We start from the raw sequence: 17,501 nt of genomic DNA on the forward strand, positions 1-17,501 counted from the left end.
TCTCTCATTGAACCTGAGCTCACTGATTGAGCTAGAAAGCCCTGGGGATCCTCTTGTCTCTACCTCCCTGGTCCCAGGACTATGAGGTTTTTAGAGATGCAGTTCAAGTCTGCAGGCTTGCATGGCCAGCACTTTACTGACTGAGCCATTTCCGTGGCCCCCAGTTTCTGTTTTTCTGTTGTTTTAAAATGGAATATACAAAGATTGCCCTATAGAACACAATGCTAATTAAAAAAAGGCCCTGTTGATCTCTGAGAGTGCACACCTCAGGGAACAGGTAGTAAGATTTGAATGGTTTGAAATAGAATTGAAAGAGAACCAAATTTTGGAAGTGTAATAGTTAAATTCCTTTTTTGTAGACAATGCCAACTGGTTACACACATTTTCCTTTAGCTTCCTATGTGTGTGTGACTGCATGTACTCTTGTGTACACCAGTGCACATGTGGACATCAGGGGATAGCGCAAGAGTTGGTTCTCTCCTTCCACTGTGTTGTTCCTAGGGATTGAACTTGGATTGTCAGTCTTGGTCACAGCTGCTTTTGCCCCCCGAGCCACCTTGATAACCCTAGAATTTGAGTTGCTAGCGTTCCTGAGAAAAGTTCCCTGCTCCCTACCTTTTTTTCTTCTAAAGCTTATTGCAGTGTGCAGGTAAACTAGCCTACCTTCAAGAAAAGGAGCATGTAACGGCAGTGTGATGGGATAAATAGGGTCTCTGGTCTGTTGCGAGATATTTGTCATGAGTGCATGCCCAGAAGTCCTTATCAGGGGAGCTGTGGCAGGGAGGTCATGAGTTTGAGGCCAATCTGGGGCTACTTAATGAAATCCTTTTGAGAAGAAGGCAGTTGCCCATTTTCTCCAAGAGAATATCCCATCCCTCTTCTTCTCGCTTCTGGGGGGAGAAGTAAGGGCAGTGGAAAAAGAGTCCTATTTTGTCTCTCAAGCTACTCTGGAGATAACAATGAGGGCCAGGCTAGTCTCAAACTCAGTGGCCATCCTTTGAACCTCCCAACTCTGGAATTACAGGTATGAGCTACTGTGCCCAGAACTTCTGCCCCTTCCTTTTTGTACCTGAGATCTATCAAATCTGAGACTTTATACATTAAAATCTAAATATAGTTAATTTATTTGTTTCTGTAAATCATTGTGTTGTATAAACTTTAAAGTGTTCCACCTCATGATGAAGTTCAAATGTCCCAAATGTAATTCAGGGATCACTTTGGGATGATTTATCTTCCCCAAAATAAGAATGGCTATAAATCTTTAGATACAATGTGATTCAATTTTTTTTTCTGAGAAGTATTTGGGGGGTCAGATAAAATTCTCACTTGATAATGCAATGATTCCTTCCATATCTTACTTTTATTGACATTTAGAAATACTTCACTATAAGAAGTCAAGACTCTAAGTAAGCTTATTCTTATTGAATAATTCAGTAAATTTTTAGTTGTTAATATGGATTTTGTCTTTTTTCTTTCTAATTTTTTTTTTTCCTCTTTGAGGGGCAGGATATAATTGCCTTGTTTCATTGCAGGGATCCTTCTAAAGTAAATATTCTGGTACCTGGTGCTGGACTAGGAAGATTGGCCTGGGAAATAGCTATGCTAGGTTATGCTTGTCAAGGAAATGAATGGAGTTTTTTTATGCTCTTTTCTTCCAACTTTGTACTCAACAGGTATTTAATTTACTTTTTGCTGGAAATAGTAACTTCTCAAAATTAAATTGCTTTACCAATTTTTGAACAATTCTGAATTAGAAGAAAAGTATGAAGTACTTGACTGATATAGATCATATTTACAGTAAATTAATAATGTTTATACCAATTGCCACTGTAGCCAGGGTTAATTAGCTAGCAGTGTTGACACAGGGCAAGCAACAGCTATTTAGAAAGTGATTTGGTAGTTCATGAAATTAAAACAGTTTCTCTGTAGACTCTTTAGTTGTAATTATGATATAGAAAAGGGTTTTTTCTCATTTTTTTAAAAGGTCTTTTTACCTTTTGTTTCTTGGTGAAGAGTTTATGGCAGCAGTTGTAACTGTTTTCCCTAACTGACTTTTCAGTAAGTGGCCATACATGCTTACTGCATCTGGAATGAGGTCTGAAAACTGCTGGGTCCTCTACCAGAAGGTAGCAGACAAGAGTGACATGTTAGAGACAGAGAGCTAGTCCCCTGGCTCAGTAGCACACTACAGTGACATACTCGGCTCCTCAGTGTAGTGCTGTGTTGTTGCTGGTGAGGTGGGGAAAGAAGGTTACATACAAAATGGTAAAAATAGGTAACAAGATGAGTTTCCTTGCTTTTACTCAAGGTTTAGGTTCAAGAATACGTTTTTGCTGGGTGTGGTGGCACAGGCCTCTAATCTCAGCTTTTGTGGGGTAGAAACAGGAGGATCAAGAATTCAATGCCGTCCTTAGTTACACAGTGAGTTCAAGGCCAGGCTGGGCTACATAAGACCCTGTCTCAAAAACCAACAAAATTTTAACAATTTTTTTTATTAATTTGAATGAATAGCACATGTGAATCTCTGAGTTTTTCTTTTAATCCATGGTTGGTCATTTCATGTATACACACCTTCAATACCAGTGTAGTGTGGATTGGCACTTTTCAAGTCTAATTAGTTTTATGCAAAAAACTTCAGTAAATATTTTAATGCTTAAAGTAGATTCTTTTTTGGTAAAATGTGTAGTTAACATTGAACCTTATGTTCATATTTTACAGATGTTCTGAAATTAACAAATATAAACTTTATCCCTGGATCCATCAGTTTAGCAATAATCGGAGATCAGCTGATCAAATTCGACCCATTTTTTTCCCTGATGTTGACCCCCACAGTCTTCCACCAGGTTCTAACTTTTCAATGACAGCAGGAGACTTTCAGGAGATTTACTCAGAATGCAGTAAGTTCAAAGCAAGTGCTTAAAGTTCTTATCTGTTATTCTAAACAGTGACGCAGTGTTATAACCATTTGTTTTGATGCCAGAATATAAGGTGTGCAATGTCAGTGACATTTTCAAGATCATATAAAAGGCAGTGACAGGAAATGTAAAGAAATATATGTACATTCAAAAGATGTTGAGCTGGAGTGATGGCTCAGGGGTAGGAGCACTGCCTGTTGTTCCAAAGGTCCTGAGTTTAATTTCCAGCAACCATATGGTGGCGCACCATCAGTAATGAGATCTGGTGTCCTCTTCTGGCCTGTAGGCACACATGCAGGCAGAGCACTATATATAATAAATAAATATTAAAAATAAAAAGAGATGTTGACTCTGTTAATAAAAGAGTCCAATGTATAGTAACTGCAGTAAGATAGAAATAAATAGTGGGAATGGAGCTTTCTAATGAGGCTGTGACTTGATGGACAGAGATGAGTAGTTAAAAGAATAAGGTCATCGGGGACTGCAGCAGGATTAGATTGGCAAGGAAAGAAATTTTATGGGTGATATGTCTTAAAAAGTAGGTTAGCTTCAGTTGTAGAAGGTATCAGGTTGGAAGTTAGATTTCAGTCTGACAGGTTATTAAAGACATTGGAGGGAGGCAGGAATGGAAAGGGAAAGAGTATGAACTGGCAATAGCAGGAAGAAAGGAAACAGAATTCGGAGCAATAACAAGAGTGTCCTTTCAACATGTGTCTATTTGCCACCTGTTAAATGCCAAGTACATTCTTAGACATCGAAAACCTAACAGGACAGAGGCCTTAGCCACAAGGGACGTATAACTGGAAGGAACAAAGAGGCCATAACATACAGTATTATATGTAAGAAAATAAGGTAGAGTACTAAGCCCAACAAACTAAGAAGGTGGTTGTCACTTACATGTTTAGGGATGGCAAGGGGTTTAGGAAAGAGTGCTTGGCCGAGTTCAGCAAGGGCTATGGTGAAGTGAGTAGTGGGGATGAGGGAGATAAGAGGGCACAGGGTTGGTTAGGCTCACTTAAAGCAAGAAGTTTGAATTGTGCTCTGAGAGGATCAGGAAGCCCTGAAATATGGCTCAGAGCAGGGAGTAGCAACACAGAAAGATTTTATTTATCTAATTTCCTAAAATAGAAAATAAACGCCTAAACTCTGAGATTGGGACAAAGTGCATTCTGAAGATAGAACGGAGCAATGAAGAGAGGTTGAGTAAATGTTAAGGAGCAAGATCTGAGAATAGTGAAGTAGTGGAAAGCATTACAGTGCCACAAGGAATCATTTTCCTCTGACTGGAAGAGGACACAGATGATCTCTTTTGGACTGGGCACTTTTACAACGTCAGGATTAGAATAGATAGTACATCTTGAATCTGGTCCCTACCTCTGCCTGGAACAACTTACAAGAGCTAAACAGTTTTCTAGTTGAGGGCCCACCTTTGCTGTGTCTTTCCCAGCCAACTTCTCCCTGATGATTATCAAGTCATGCTAGGTATTCGGGTATTTTGATGTCATCATTTCTCAAATTGGCAAGAAAGGCCTACTTCTAAAACCTGCCAGAATCAGTGATTAACATTGGTTTAAATCAGAACTCAAAAATCAAGATGATGATTATTTTGTTTATGCAGATTTTAGATGAGGGCTAGGATAGGCCATCACAGAGCACCTTCCAAGCCCGAGACCCTAGGTTTAGTTACGAGCATCACAGAATAAACATAGTAAAACTAAAGGCTACAGTTGAGTGTATGTGCTGAGCAACTCTTTCACAGTGTCACTTGGTAGTATGTGTTGATGTGTTAATAACAAGTGGTTTCCAAATTGACTACTGTATCTACTACGCTATAATCATGTTGATTATAGTGTTGATCGGAAGAGTATAGTGTCTGTATCCCTTCAGCTAAATGAAATATTAGTACTCTGCAAGAGTTAGTTGGCAGGTATGGGGGAAAGAAAAAAAAATAACAGATGCAATGGTCTGATTTCTGTTGATTAGATACCTGGGACTGTATTGCCACCTGTTTCTTCATAGACACAGCTCACAATGTAATTGATTATATTGATACGATATGGAGAATACTCAAACCAGGTGGAATTTGGATAAACCTCGGTAAGTGCTTTAATGTTCATTAATATTTTACACATCAGTCTGAGGATTAGAGTTTTTCCCCATTTGGTAGTGACACAGTACCAGATGATTGTGAACATTGTAATTATGTTGTATTATCTGTTAGGACCACGTCCAAGTGGCTGATAACCTCCTGAAAGCAGTGGCAATCCAAGCATTGGGCTGATCCTCTTAGATCATCAGCACATACTAAGTTCAGTCTGCTGCTTCGTCTCGGTCCCTTGTAATCTTCCCCCGCTCCATGCAGGTGGTGGCGTTTCATTCCATTAAGAGGAGAGTGTTTTCAGAGACTGAAGCAGCAAGCATGGGTCTGCACCAGATCCTCCGCGTATACGTTACAGCTTGATGTTGTTGTGAGACTCCTAACAGTAGGAGTGTATGTATCTCAGACTCTTTTTTCCTATTGGGTGTTTTGTGCAGCCTCCATATGAGGGCTTTCACCTTGTCTTACTATATCTTATTTAGTTGTGTCTGGCTGTCATGTCTTGGAGACCTTCTCTTTTCTGGAGAGGAAATGGAGGGAGAGTGGATCTGGGGGATACAGGAGGTGTTGGGGAGCTAAGGGGAGGGAAAATGGTTGGGATGTATTGTATGAGAGAAGGATCTATTTTCAAAAATAAAGTTCACACAAAAACAGAATGTTTATTTTTAATCTTTAAAGGAAGGACTTTACCTCCATCATGGAATTCTCCTCCTAGTAAATAGAATAGTTTTTCTAACTATCATGAGTTTAAGAAGCAATAGAAATACAATTTTATACATGCAAAAATGCCTTGTAATTTGAGCCTGTTGCTTGGTACTAAAATATAATTATGCCTTGTTCCTTTATCAAGAATTAAAAGGTAATTGCCTATTTTCTCCTCTTAAAGGTAGAGGGAGTATAGTTTCATTTAAGTTTGCATGTCTTCCTTAAGTGTGATGTGTGCCCTATGTTCAGAGTTAACCACGCTTAGAATATGAGACTTTCATGATAATTCTACCAAAGAAAAGGGCTACATAAAGACCTAGTTTATTGCTGAGATTCTGGCAGTTGGACTGTATATTGATTTTATTTTTACTAGAAACTTTTTCATCAGGACCAAGACTAGAAGTAGTAAATCTTCCCACTTTCTCTTCAGAATTTTTTTTTTTTCACTGTGTGTTTCGTTTTATTTGGATTTAGGTTTGAATATTACAGGCACTCTCATTTGCTTTTGGACACTGATTTTTACAAATTGAATGCATATAAGAAATTTTCTTTTTTTTTTAATTTTTTTTATTGATAAAAGGAGAATAAAGAAAAGAAAGAAAAAAAAACAAATTTCCACCTCCTCCCAGCCTCCCATTTCCCTCCCCCTCCTCCCATTCTTCTCCCCCTCCTCCCACCCCTCTCCCTTTCCCCCCACTTTTCTCCCCCTCCCTCTCCAGTCCAAAGAGCAGTCAGGGTTCCCTGCCCTGTGGTAAGTCCTAGGTCCTCCCCCCTCCGTCCATATCTAGGAAGGTGAACATCCAAACTGGCTAGGCTCCCACCAAGCCAGTACATTGCGTTGGATCAAAACCGCGAATTTTGTAAGATTAGATGAGAACAGCTGTAAAATGCAGTCATCATAAGAATCAAATATCTCTCTGGGCTGTGGTGGCACGAGCCTTTAATCCCAGCACTCGGGAGGCAGAGACAGGTGGATCTCTGTGAGTTCAAGGCCAGCCTGGTCTACAAGAGGTAGTTCTAGGACAGACCCCAAAGCTACAGAGAAACCTTGTTCTTGACGCCCCCCCCCAAAAAGGGACTCATATCTTTTTTTTTTCCCACGTATCTTAAACCTTAGAACTTTAAAAGAAAATGCTTTGGGAAAGTTGGCCCAAGGAATGACTTAAGGATACTGCTGAGAACCTGTGTGTTGTGATTTAGGCGCTGTTATAAATACTGTAAATTCATAGCAGCCTTATCCTGTTTTGTAGTCCTGGAGGATTAAAGTAGGACGTTGTACACCTAGACAGGTTCTCTTTCCACAGAGCTCCATCCTCAGCCTCTCTGAGCAGCCCTAATGAAAAGGCGCTATTTACTAACAGTGGAAGAAAATGAGATCTGCTTTAATAACTAGCAGGAAGGTCCCAGGCTTCCTTGTGGCAAGAGGCAGGCTCATACTCTGACACTGCCAGTTTGTGCTTAGTGTTAACATGATCCTATATATACATAATTGAAGGTTTGGTTCCTAGTTACTGAGCTATGATACAGTTTGTTGTCCTTCTGAGGTACTTGATTTAACTGATACAAGTAACTTTGTGTATGAACACTTGTTTTATTGATACTTTTAAAAGTTATATAACAAGTGCCTGATATATATAACAAAGTTGGCCCTTCTAAGTAGGGGGGCTGTTCTCTAAAACTAGTTATGCTGCAGTTGTGTTATGTGTCGTGGACAGCAGAAGTCATGGAACAGGTACTTAAAAGAGGACAGGTAGACTTTCTAGTCATCTAGACACAAGGCTTCAAAACAATCTGAGGAATTATAATAAAGAAAACACCTACCTTATCTTAATACTTCATAAATAGAATACTTTGCATGTATAAATTAAAGGATATTACAAATAATAATCAGGGCTGGAAAAATGGCTCTGCTGTTCAGCATGCATACTTTTCTTGCAGAGGACCAGAATTCATTGCCCAGCACTCACGTCAGGTGGCTCACCTGTAACCCCAGTGAGCTCCCGGTGCCCCAGCCTCCACAGGCACCAGTACTCACATATGCACACATATACATGTAATTAAGAGCAAAATCTTCAGAAATAATAGAATCTAGTTTTCCCTAAATATTGGTGTTTTATGGAAATTGTTAGTGTTTTTTACTTTACGTACCATGTGCTGGCTCTTTACTTCGTTCTTGCCACCTGGTTGTATAATTTCCCCTATTGGTTTTAATTCTCTGTCAGTATTTTTGATTCAAATAATGCTCTTGTGTTCCAAGCCAGTTTTGTCTTTCATGGACTAAAAAAAGTCTAGATGTCTCAAGATGATTCTGGTGCCTCCCTGATATCTTTCTATTCTCTAATCTGCTCAAACTACCTCAGCAAACATTGCAAGAATGTGTTTGATCTTTTGATTAAGTTGAGCTACTAAAACAGTGCCTAACAGATTGGATAAACAGCAGGCATTGATTTTGTCATAGTTCTGGAGATGGGATTCCAAGGATAAGGTGTCAGCGTGGTTGATGTCCGGAGAAGGCTGTCTTGTGTTGCAGTGTTGTGTTGATTGCACATAGCTGCTGTCCCAGTTAGGATTACTACTGCTATGATGAAACACTATGACCAAAAGCAAATAGACAAAAAAAAAAAAAAAAGGGTTTATTTAGCCTTACATTTCCACAGTGCTTTTCATCATTGGAGGAAGTCAGGACAGGAACCTGGAGGCTGATGCAGAGGTCATGGAGGGGTGCTGCTTACTGGCTTCTGACTCATAAGTTGCTCAGTCTACTTTCTTATAGAATCCAGGACCACCAGCTCAGGGATGACACCACCCACCATGGGTGCCCCCTCCCCCATCAATCATTAATTAAGAAAATGCCTTACAACAGTGGTTCTCCACTGTCCTAATGATGCTAAACCATATATGTAATACTTCATACTGTGCATCAAGGAAAGCCTGCAAGGAGATTCAGTATATTTTTCATTGAGAGTCAGTGAATGGATTAGAGATGGTTTTGTTTTCTTTTGGTGCTGTTTCATGTTGCCTTAACTTTCTATTATGAACTTACTGTATATATTTTATGATCAAGGAAAATACATCTTTGTTCTTTCTCAATATGAAGAGAGATGATAATTGAAAAATTAGCTGGAACTGCTGTTTGGGTTTCTGTAAGTCCAGTCCCCCCTTTTCAGAATATCATATAAACAGAACCAGACAGTGTAGTGTTTGATGTATCCGGCTTCCATTGTCTGGCATGATGCTTTTGAGACTCACTTAGGTCGCTATGTAACCCATGTGTTGTTCCCTTTTACTTTGGAGTGATACATCACTGGATGGATGGGTGACATTTTGTTATCAGTTCTCAGTGGATGGACATTTGATTTATTGCCAGACTGCTGGTTAGGAATAAAGTTGCTATTGACACTTGGCACAAAATCTTAAGTGTGGCTGTAAGATTTCATTTCTCTTGGGTTAACACCTAGTAAAGAAATTTCATATATAATGAGTGGGCAGCAGATTTTGCAAGAAACTACTGACCTGTTTTCCAGAGTAGCAGTACCATGGCTTCTCATCCCAATAAGGTTTTGAGACAGTACTCCTCCTGTAATTGTGAGTGAAAAGCTATACAGATCTCTCCGAACTTGAAAGTCTAAGTCGCTCTAAAATGTTGATATGCCAAGTAACGAGTTCATACATGATTTCATCTGACAGATGATAGGCAGTATGTTTGTGCACTAAAACTACTATGCAAAATTAGTTTTAGCGTTTAGAGTTATAACTTACTGGTTAGAACCTTCCTATAAGCAAAGCCCTTGGTAGTCCAGAACTGTCCAAACTATCAGGCTACGCAATTAAGTATGTATGAAACTAGTTTTGTGGTTAGACTCAGTCCCCTCCTCTGCCTCCTTTTTGTATATGTAAATATTCTAAAATATCAAACACCTGTACTCAAGCACTTCAGCTAAGAGACCTTCCTTCTGTAACTCTTGGCAGTTTGAACCACGTCAGTAAAAATAGTTGACTCAAGAAATGTCTTTGTGTAAGGGAAGGTCTGAAATATGTGGAGATGTCTGTCACAGCACAGTTTATAACAAAAGACTACAGAAAGTGTTCACACCGCAGTCACCGTCCTTGATTGGTAATATTATAAACACTTAAAGTTGTACAATCAACGTTTACTAGTTAGTCATTTTGGTAGACTTAAAAGAAACGTAAAGACTTCTTTGGGCTGGTGAGATGGTTATGTGGATGGGAGTGCTTGCTATGCAAGCATGAGGACCTGAATTTGATTCCTAGCATCCACTTACAAAGGCAGGTATGTAGCCTGGAGTCATAGCTTAGAGGTTACTAGTAAGTGCTACTCTTGCAGTGGATCAGAGTACTGTTCCCAGACCCGTGTTTCATGGCTCACAACAGCCTGTATGTAACTCAAGCACGGGGTGAATCTGATGCCTTCTTCAGGCCTCTGCAGGTATCTGTATGAATGTGGCATATACTCAACACAGACACATCCACATAAATAAAATAAAAATAAATCTTATAAAATGAAGAGCCAGATGTTGCCATGAGCATTCCTGAAACCTCAGCACTGTTGAAGATAGAGGTAAGAGGATCACTGAGGCTTGCTGGCCACCACCATACATGGTCCTGGGTTCAGTGAGAGAGCGTGTCTCAAAGAAATAGGGTGGGGGAATGATAGAGAAGGCTAGCCAGTGTCATCCTCTGACCTTTGTGTGCACACATATGCATATACATCACATTCATCTGTATATATTGCTTGATTAGTCTGCAAACTAGAGAGTGCTGATACTTACCTGAAGGTAGTGTGAGCTATAAGACTGCACTAAAAGAATTTTAAAATTTTACTATGAAGGACTTATCCTAGCTTACAGATTATAGTCAACCATGCAGGGAATCAAGGCAGGAGCGTGAAGCAAAAACACAGGAATTCTTCCTGTGTTGCTTTCTCTGGTGTAGTCTACTTTTCTTACACACCCTGGCCCACCTGTCTAAGGATGGTGCTGCCTACTGTGGACTGGGCTCAGTCCACATCAGTAGCAACATGTGACTTACTGGGTGAGTGTATACCTATAAAACTGTATTTTCAGATTCTCTTAAAACAATAGAGCAAGGGGGTTATTGAGATGTTTCAGTGGTTTAGAGAACTTTCTGCTCTTGCAGAGGGCCCAGGTTTAGTTCCAGCACCCACATGGTGGTTTCTCACAACCTTTTGTAACTCTAGTAACCAGGAAGTCCTGTTGCATCTTCTGACCTCCATGTGGTATATACACATACTTGCAGGCAAAACATTCATGCACATAAAAAAGTAGAACAGGAGCAGACGTAAAATAAGCTTCGAAGACTATAAAGATTGCTGTAAGGCTCTGCCTTCTGTCAAAAGGCTTTGATATAGTTTAGGACTGATCAGATGGCCAGAAATTGTCTCAGTAAGAGTAGGCTTTTAAGGAAGAGCCACTGTTATTTCGAAGAGTGTGCTAACATATAAATTATATTTATGGACATCTATTCTAGTGGTTTAGGTAGGGGAAAAATAGAAGAGGGTGCAGCATGACTAGATTCCTAGCATTTAGAGGCTGAGGCAAAAGGATCTGGTGTTCAAGGCCTCCTGGGCTACTTTAAAAAAGCCTATCTCTAAACTAAGGAGATGAAAATGTTTACCCACAGGATGACAGGATGGCAAAGCCTCTTAGGAGCAGAAACTGTCTCACTTGTTAATTTTTCTCCCTTGCTTTTTTCTTCCTATCCTTTTCCTTTCCTTTCCTTCCATCTTAGTATGTTGTCTGAGGAGTGTAAATAGAGCTAACTTGTATGCAGGATTTATGATTAACTCAGAGGTAAAGACAAGACTGAGTAATCTGAGAATACAATTGTGATAAGATGTTTTCTTGGCTGAAACTGATGCGTTCATGTTCAGAAGTTTGGATAACTGTCCTCAGCAAATGTAGTGGATCTTTTCACTTTGACCTCATTTCCTACTCAACTATTATGTCTGGAATTCAGTGTACAAAGCTATTAGTGCGTGCTTATGTTCATGGAACTCATTCATAGTTTCTCACACCATAGGTCCTCTACTGTACCATTTTGAAAATCTGGCAAATGAACTTTCTATAGAATTGAGCTATGAGGATATCAAGAATGTTGTTCTGCAGTATGGATTCCAGCTGGAGGTAAGAATGGAAAGACACTGCCAATGTTGAACTTGAAAAACCTTTAAACAGGAATATAGGTGTTACAGCAGTTACTAACTTTACTTTTTCTCATCCAGATAGAAAGGTATTATTACATAGCTCTCTGAACTGTAAAGATTTGGGACAATATGTATATAATGGAAAAACTGTAGTTCCTGATGAAATAGACCTTCAATATTGAATGGTAGCTGATAATGGCCAGGCTAATCTTTCACTGACAGGCTCTGGAGAAGGCAGATATCAAAAAAACAGTTCTTATTTTATACTGCCTGGCCTTCTCTCAGCCACCCCATATTAAATAAAACTTTATGGTACTTTGGCTATTACACTCATTTACAAAATAATAGATTTATTCTTAAGAATAAAGAGAAGCAATGCATTTATGCACTTTGTAGTTGACTTCCTGAATTTGAAGCCATTATTAACTACCTATTAGCGGTGTGATGATGAACTTACATAACCTGTTACTTTGTATGTGGGATTATGAATGCTACCAGTCTTATTGGGGGAGGGGTAATTGGTTTGTTTGCTTTGGTTTTGGTTTTTTCGACACAGAGTTTCTCCGTAGCTTTGGTGCCTGTCCTGGAACTAGCTCTTGTAGACCAGGCTGTCCTCAAACTCACAGAGATCTGCCTGCCTCTGCCTCCCAGCCCACGTTGGGCGCCATTTGTAGTAATAGGAGCAGCGGGGCTGCGTTCCCAGCACCCCGGCCACCTGGCTAGCTTATGCCCCGAAATAATTACACGGACACTGTATTCTTTTAATCACTGCTTGGCCCATTTCTATCTAGCCTCTTCTAGGCTAACTCTCGCACCTGGACTAGCCCATTTCTAGTATTCTATGTAGCACAGCTAGGTGCGCTTACCGGGAAGATTCTAGCCTACGTCCATCCTGGGTCGGAGCTTCATTGCGTGTGTCTGCCCAGGAGCCGGGAGCATGGCGTCTCTCTGAGGCGTCTGCTCCCGAGAGGAGAGCTGTCGAGTCTGAGCTCACTTCCTCTTCCTCCCAGCATTCTGTTCTGTTTACTCCACCTACCTATGTTCTAACCAATAAAATGGGCCAAGGCAGTTCCTTTATTAGCCAATGATCTTCCTCCATCATTTCCCCTTTTTCTGTTTAAACAAAAAAAAAGGAAGGCTTTAACTTTAACATAGCAAAATTACATATAACAAAGCAGTTATCAAGTAAAAGTTACAATAATCTTTATCATAACTAAGGAAAACTATAACTATAACTAACTTCTTAACTCCATCAAAGACTCCAGAAAGATACAATACTACCTAAGCAAACAAGAAAAAAGCAACTTTTAAAACTCTAGAAATGACAGAGACATCTCGCTGCCTGGACAGTCACCCAAAGTTCCTCTGTACCGTTGGGGCATCCATCTTCAGCCTTCAGGCCCATGGTATCCAGCAGGCATTTCCATAAAGCAGGAAAATTCAAAGTCAGTTCAGTCACTATCTGTTGTGTCCTGCAGAATGTCTCGCAGACTCTTTCATGAATCAGGAACCCCGAAAGATCATCTCACCTTAGGCAAGTTCAGTAATCCTCTCTCTGTGGATTCTCTGTGTCCAGTTTATGCAATAGTCCAGGCAAGAGCAGTTTCTTACCCAAATGGCTATCAAACTCCATAAGGATCTTCTTCGATGCCCATCTTCCTCTTGAAGTAGATTGGTGCTGCCAGGAGAAGAGTGTCTCATTGTCATGAAAAGTCCTAAGTTATTAAAACATTAAATGCCATATTCAAAGACCTAAATGTAGTCTTTGAAAGATATGAAGAATGCCTATCTAACTGAAATATATATCTATATATCTAGAAAATCTAACTAATATGACTACAAACGACTATTATGATTATCTATTAACAATCTATATTTCTAATTATATATTACATTTTTAAATGAACTACACAATCACAATATCTTAATCAATAGCAGAAATATGCATATACATATAACAAAACTGACCTTAAATCTCTATCAATAAAGCAAAATCTATATTAATACAGTGCTGGGATTAAAAGCGTGTGCCACCACCGCCAGGCGGGGGTGGGGGCAGGGCAGGGGTATTGTTTAAATATAGTTATGATAGTGCCTATAGCTATTAACTTCTTGTTTTTGTTAATTGTGTTGCAATCATGATCTTATGATTTTTGCTTTTTTACAGGTGGAAGAGGAATCTGTATTGTCAACATATACTGTGAATGATCTCTCTATGATGAAATACTACTATGAATGTGTTTTGTTTGTGGTCCGGAAGCCACAGTAATGGTCCTAAGTGGTACTACCCAGAAAAAGGTTTAATATGAACAAATGCTGAAATAAACAGCTCACAGTCAGCTATCAGTGACAACAGGACACAACCTCAAATCAGTGGTGCCTTCTTATTCCTATCAAAATTTAGAAATAGTGTCTATTTTCTTAATAATATCTATTGCTTTTTTTCAGAAATATACTATACCATGCAGATTTATACTGCACAGAAAAAAATGGAGAAAATATCTCCTGTGCAGATATATAATGGAGGAGATATCTTCAAGTACTTTTCTTTGAAACCCAGAATTTTCCTTCTTTAAAAAAACAAACCTAAACTCCAGGCTTGATGAAGCTGTTGCAAGTCTGCCCTGTTAATGACTAATATTGCTGAAGTCCACATTAAGCTCCTTTGGGGCTTTCCATTGCCCGTGTTACTTTTAGAAGAGGCTAAGGATCCTCTGTCATACTCTGCATCTGGAATTGGAACTTCGTTCTCATTGACCTAAGTAACTTATAAAGAATATTGAAACTATTCTTCATCATTCATTTTTTTTCTTCTTAGTCCAGCTGAATTTAGAGAGGCATCAAATATGTCTTATATGAAATGCTAATTCAGTTGTATCACAGGTGAAAATTCAATGAAATGCATCAACAGAGAAATTCAGTCTTTGTCCATGCTAAACTGAATCTTCTATTAACTCCTGGAAAATCCCATTGAAGTGTATGATATGTGAACATTTGGAGGCACAATTTTTTAAGCAGTGTTAACTGGAAAAATAAGAATAAAATTTGCCCATCTGAAACATAACTTCAAATCAGTGATGAGTTACAAAGTTTGTCAGTGTAATGTTTACAGTGATGTCTTTTAAGTATGTGGCTTATGAAAGCAAGCACTTTTTTTTTTTAGTTAAAATATATTTTAGTAAAAACTGTCATGATAGAATTAATGTGAGAAGTTTTGAGTATGAAATTCAGGGATAAGTTAATGCCCATGGTCTGTGTCTTCAATACCCTAGGCAGCAGCCATTCATGGAATTCAGATTAACAATAGTTTTGTCTCCTGGTAGAGTTGGAGTTTAAACAGTGTGTGTGCTGCTTTAATTTTCTACCTCTAGGGAGGCCTGGTTGGGACGGAATTTCCTTGTTGCTGTTAATTTGTTATTCTGTTTCCATTAGCTAGGAAAGTAAAGAGGACTGATGTTTTCCCTTCTCCAGGAAAAGAAAAGTTCTTGCTGAATCTTTCACAGATGCTTGTGACCTCTGTGACATTCGGATTAGATGGATTTAGTATGTGCTGTGGCATAGCTGCCATGTTGCCATGCTTTCATACGAATCTTCAGGCCTTTGTGCTGCTTAGGTTGGGGAGTTTAGGATCTACTGCCCTTCTAGTTGGAGGAGTTCCACAGTGTGGGATTGTCGTCCATGGCTCCATGGGGTGCATTTTACTGACACCTTTGAAAGTGTTTCTTGTTCTTCCAGTGCTCAGTACTTCAGAATGTTCATTTGGTGGAAATTCTCACTGCTTACTATTGGCAAGGGTGAAAAGTCTCCCAGAATTATTTTTTTAAGAAAAAAAAATTTAAAGAAAGGTATTTTAAAAGACATTCACTGAACAGCAAGGAATGCATGTTTTTGTTTTTGTTTAGTTGTTACTTAGGAATGCTTTTTATGAATTTTGTAGTATTTCCTGTAGCCTGGTTGTTGTCTTCCTTACAAATGTAAGAACAGACTGACTCTAGTGGTTGGTTTTGTCTTTTTTCCCTGCCATGTTTTACTCTAAGTAATACCACTTACATTTCTAAATTATATATTTTACTTAATTCTGCGGTCAGTTAATCCTTTTAGTTTCAGTTTTTTCCTTATATCATGAATATTTTTAAAAATATTCCTTATAAGTTTGTATCACCCTTTTCTGGCTTTTGAAGTTAATATATTCTAAACTTGAAAATAAGGTATAAATCAATAATAGAAGAGTCACTGGAGGACTTTAGTTTTGTATTTTTATATTTAGGTCTAGCTACTTAACCATATATAAATAAGCCTTGAAGTTTTAAATTCTTTTTCCTAAATTTGCTCGTACCCAAGTTTTTCATCCTAAGGTGATCATGTGCTTGCTGTTTTTAAATTTTGACTTTCTGATGTGGTGCAAATTTAGGTTCTGATCAATGGGCAAGATAGGGCATATAAAATATACAGGGAAGCTGCAGAAATCACAGTATGAAATAATCAAGTTTGAGAACTGTAAAATATATGGTATTTATATGTAATTCACATTCTAAATGTTGCCAGAAAGTTGAATTGGAAACTTCATGTCTGCATGAAATTTCCTATATTTTTAATGTGTATATGAACTTAATTTTTCTTAAATATTAAAGTCTGCCAATTGCTATAACAGCTTTTGTTGGTTGTTTCCCTCTCTGTAATGATGGCCATAATGCGAGTATTATTTAATTGATCATATTCTTTTCACCTCTTGGTTATCTAATTTTTTATGCTTTTAGAAAGTTAATAATAATGTGCATTTGACCTTTGAGTTTGCCCAGGTGGACAGTATTTATTTTCACTTTGTTTCATTCACGCTCACTATAATGGACTTGGAATTTCCCGAGGAAGAAGATTAGTCTTGACAGAGGCTAATCGCCAAAACAAGGACCAGGATGAGCATTTTTATTTTCTGGGTTCATTTTCCTGAATTCTTCTCTATTGACTGGGGTTTGGGGCAGTCTCAGAGGCCTTTGACAGAGGCCTGCATGGTGCCTCAACAGAAGCCCGATGGAGAGGGCTTCACACTTCATTGTGAATGGGTATTTTTCCCACTCCTAGTCTCTTCTCTCTTCTGAACTACATGACATGCCTTTAAAGTAAAGAGATTAGCAAGTTTGCTGTTTTGTCTCAGTTTCTCTCTGAGCTCACTTGGCTGTTTTTTTCTGTGGTAATAAAGCAGAACTTGAGGGTAAGGAGCAAAATGCAGTGAAGCAGTTGATGCCTCAGGTGGAAGGGCCAGGGCTAAAGCAGTCCCAGAGGCATGCCTGTAGAGGAAGATCCACCTTCCAGTATTCTGTCCACGGATGATGTCATCAAAGAAATAGTCCATTCATGAGGTCAGAGCCTTCACTGCTAAACAATCGTTGGGGATCAAGTTTTTATTTTATTTAATATTTATTTATTATGTATACAATATTCTTTCTATGTGTATGCTTGCAGGCCAGTAGAGGGCACCAGATCTCATTACAGATGGTTGTGAGCCACCATGTGGTTGCCGGGAATTGAACTCAGGACCTTTGGAAGAGCAGGCAATGCTCTTAACTGCTGAGCCATCTCTCCAGCCCCCAAGGGATCAAGT

At 39.0% G+C, this 17,501-nt stretch overlaps 1 protein-coding gene across 1 annotated transcript in view; it reads left to right on the plus strand.

Annotated features, from left to right (window-relative positions):
- The window catches only part of Carnmt1 (carnosine N-methyltransferase 1), a 33,307-nt gene extending 16,757 nt beyond the window's left edge, over window positions 1-16,550 (plus strand). The window contains exons 4-8 of the mRNA XM_075973661.1: window positions 1,533-1,673; window positions 2,719-2,897; window positions 4,899-5,012; window positions 11,779-11,882; window positions 14,070-16,550. Coding sequence (XP_075829776.1) covers window positions 1,533-1,673; window positions 2,719-2,897; window positions 4,899-5,012; window positions 11,779-11,882; window positions 14,070-14,171 — 640 coding nt within the window. The 3' untranslated portion in view covers window positions 14,172-16,550. The remainder of the gene's footprint in view (window positions 1-1,532; window positions 1,674-2,718; window positions 2,898-4,898; window positions 5,013-11,778; window positions 11,883-14,069) is intronic.
- The last annotated feature ends 951 nt before the right edge of the window (window positions 16,551-17,501 follow it).

This window comes from Microtus pennsylvanicus, chromosome 5 (assembly GCF_037038515.1).
Source record: "Microtus pennsylvanicus isolate mMicPen1 chromosome 5, mMicPen1.hap1, whole genome shotgun sequence".
NCBI lineage: Eukaryota > Metazoa > Chordata > Mammalia > Rodentia > Cricetidae > Microtus > Microtus pennsylvanicus.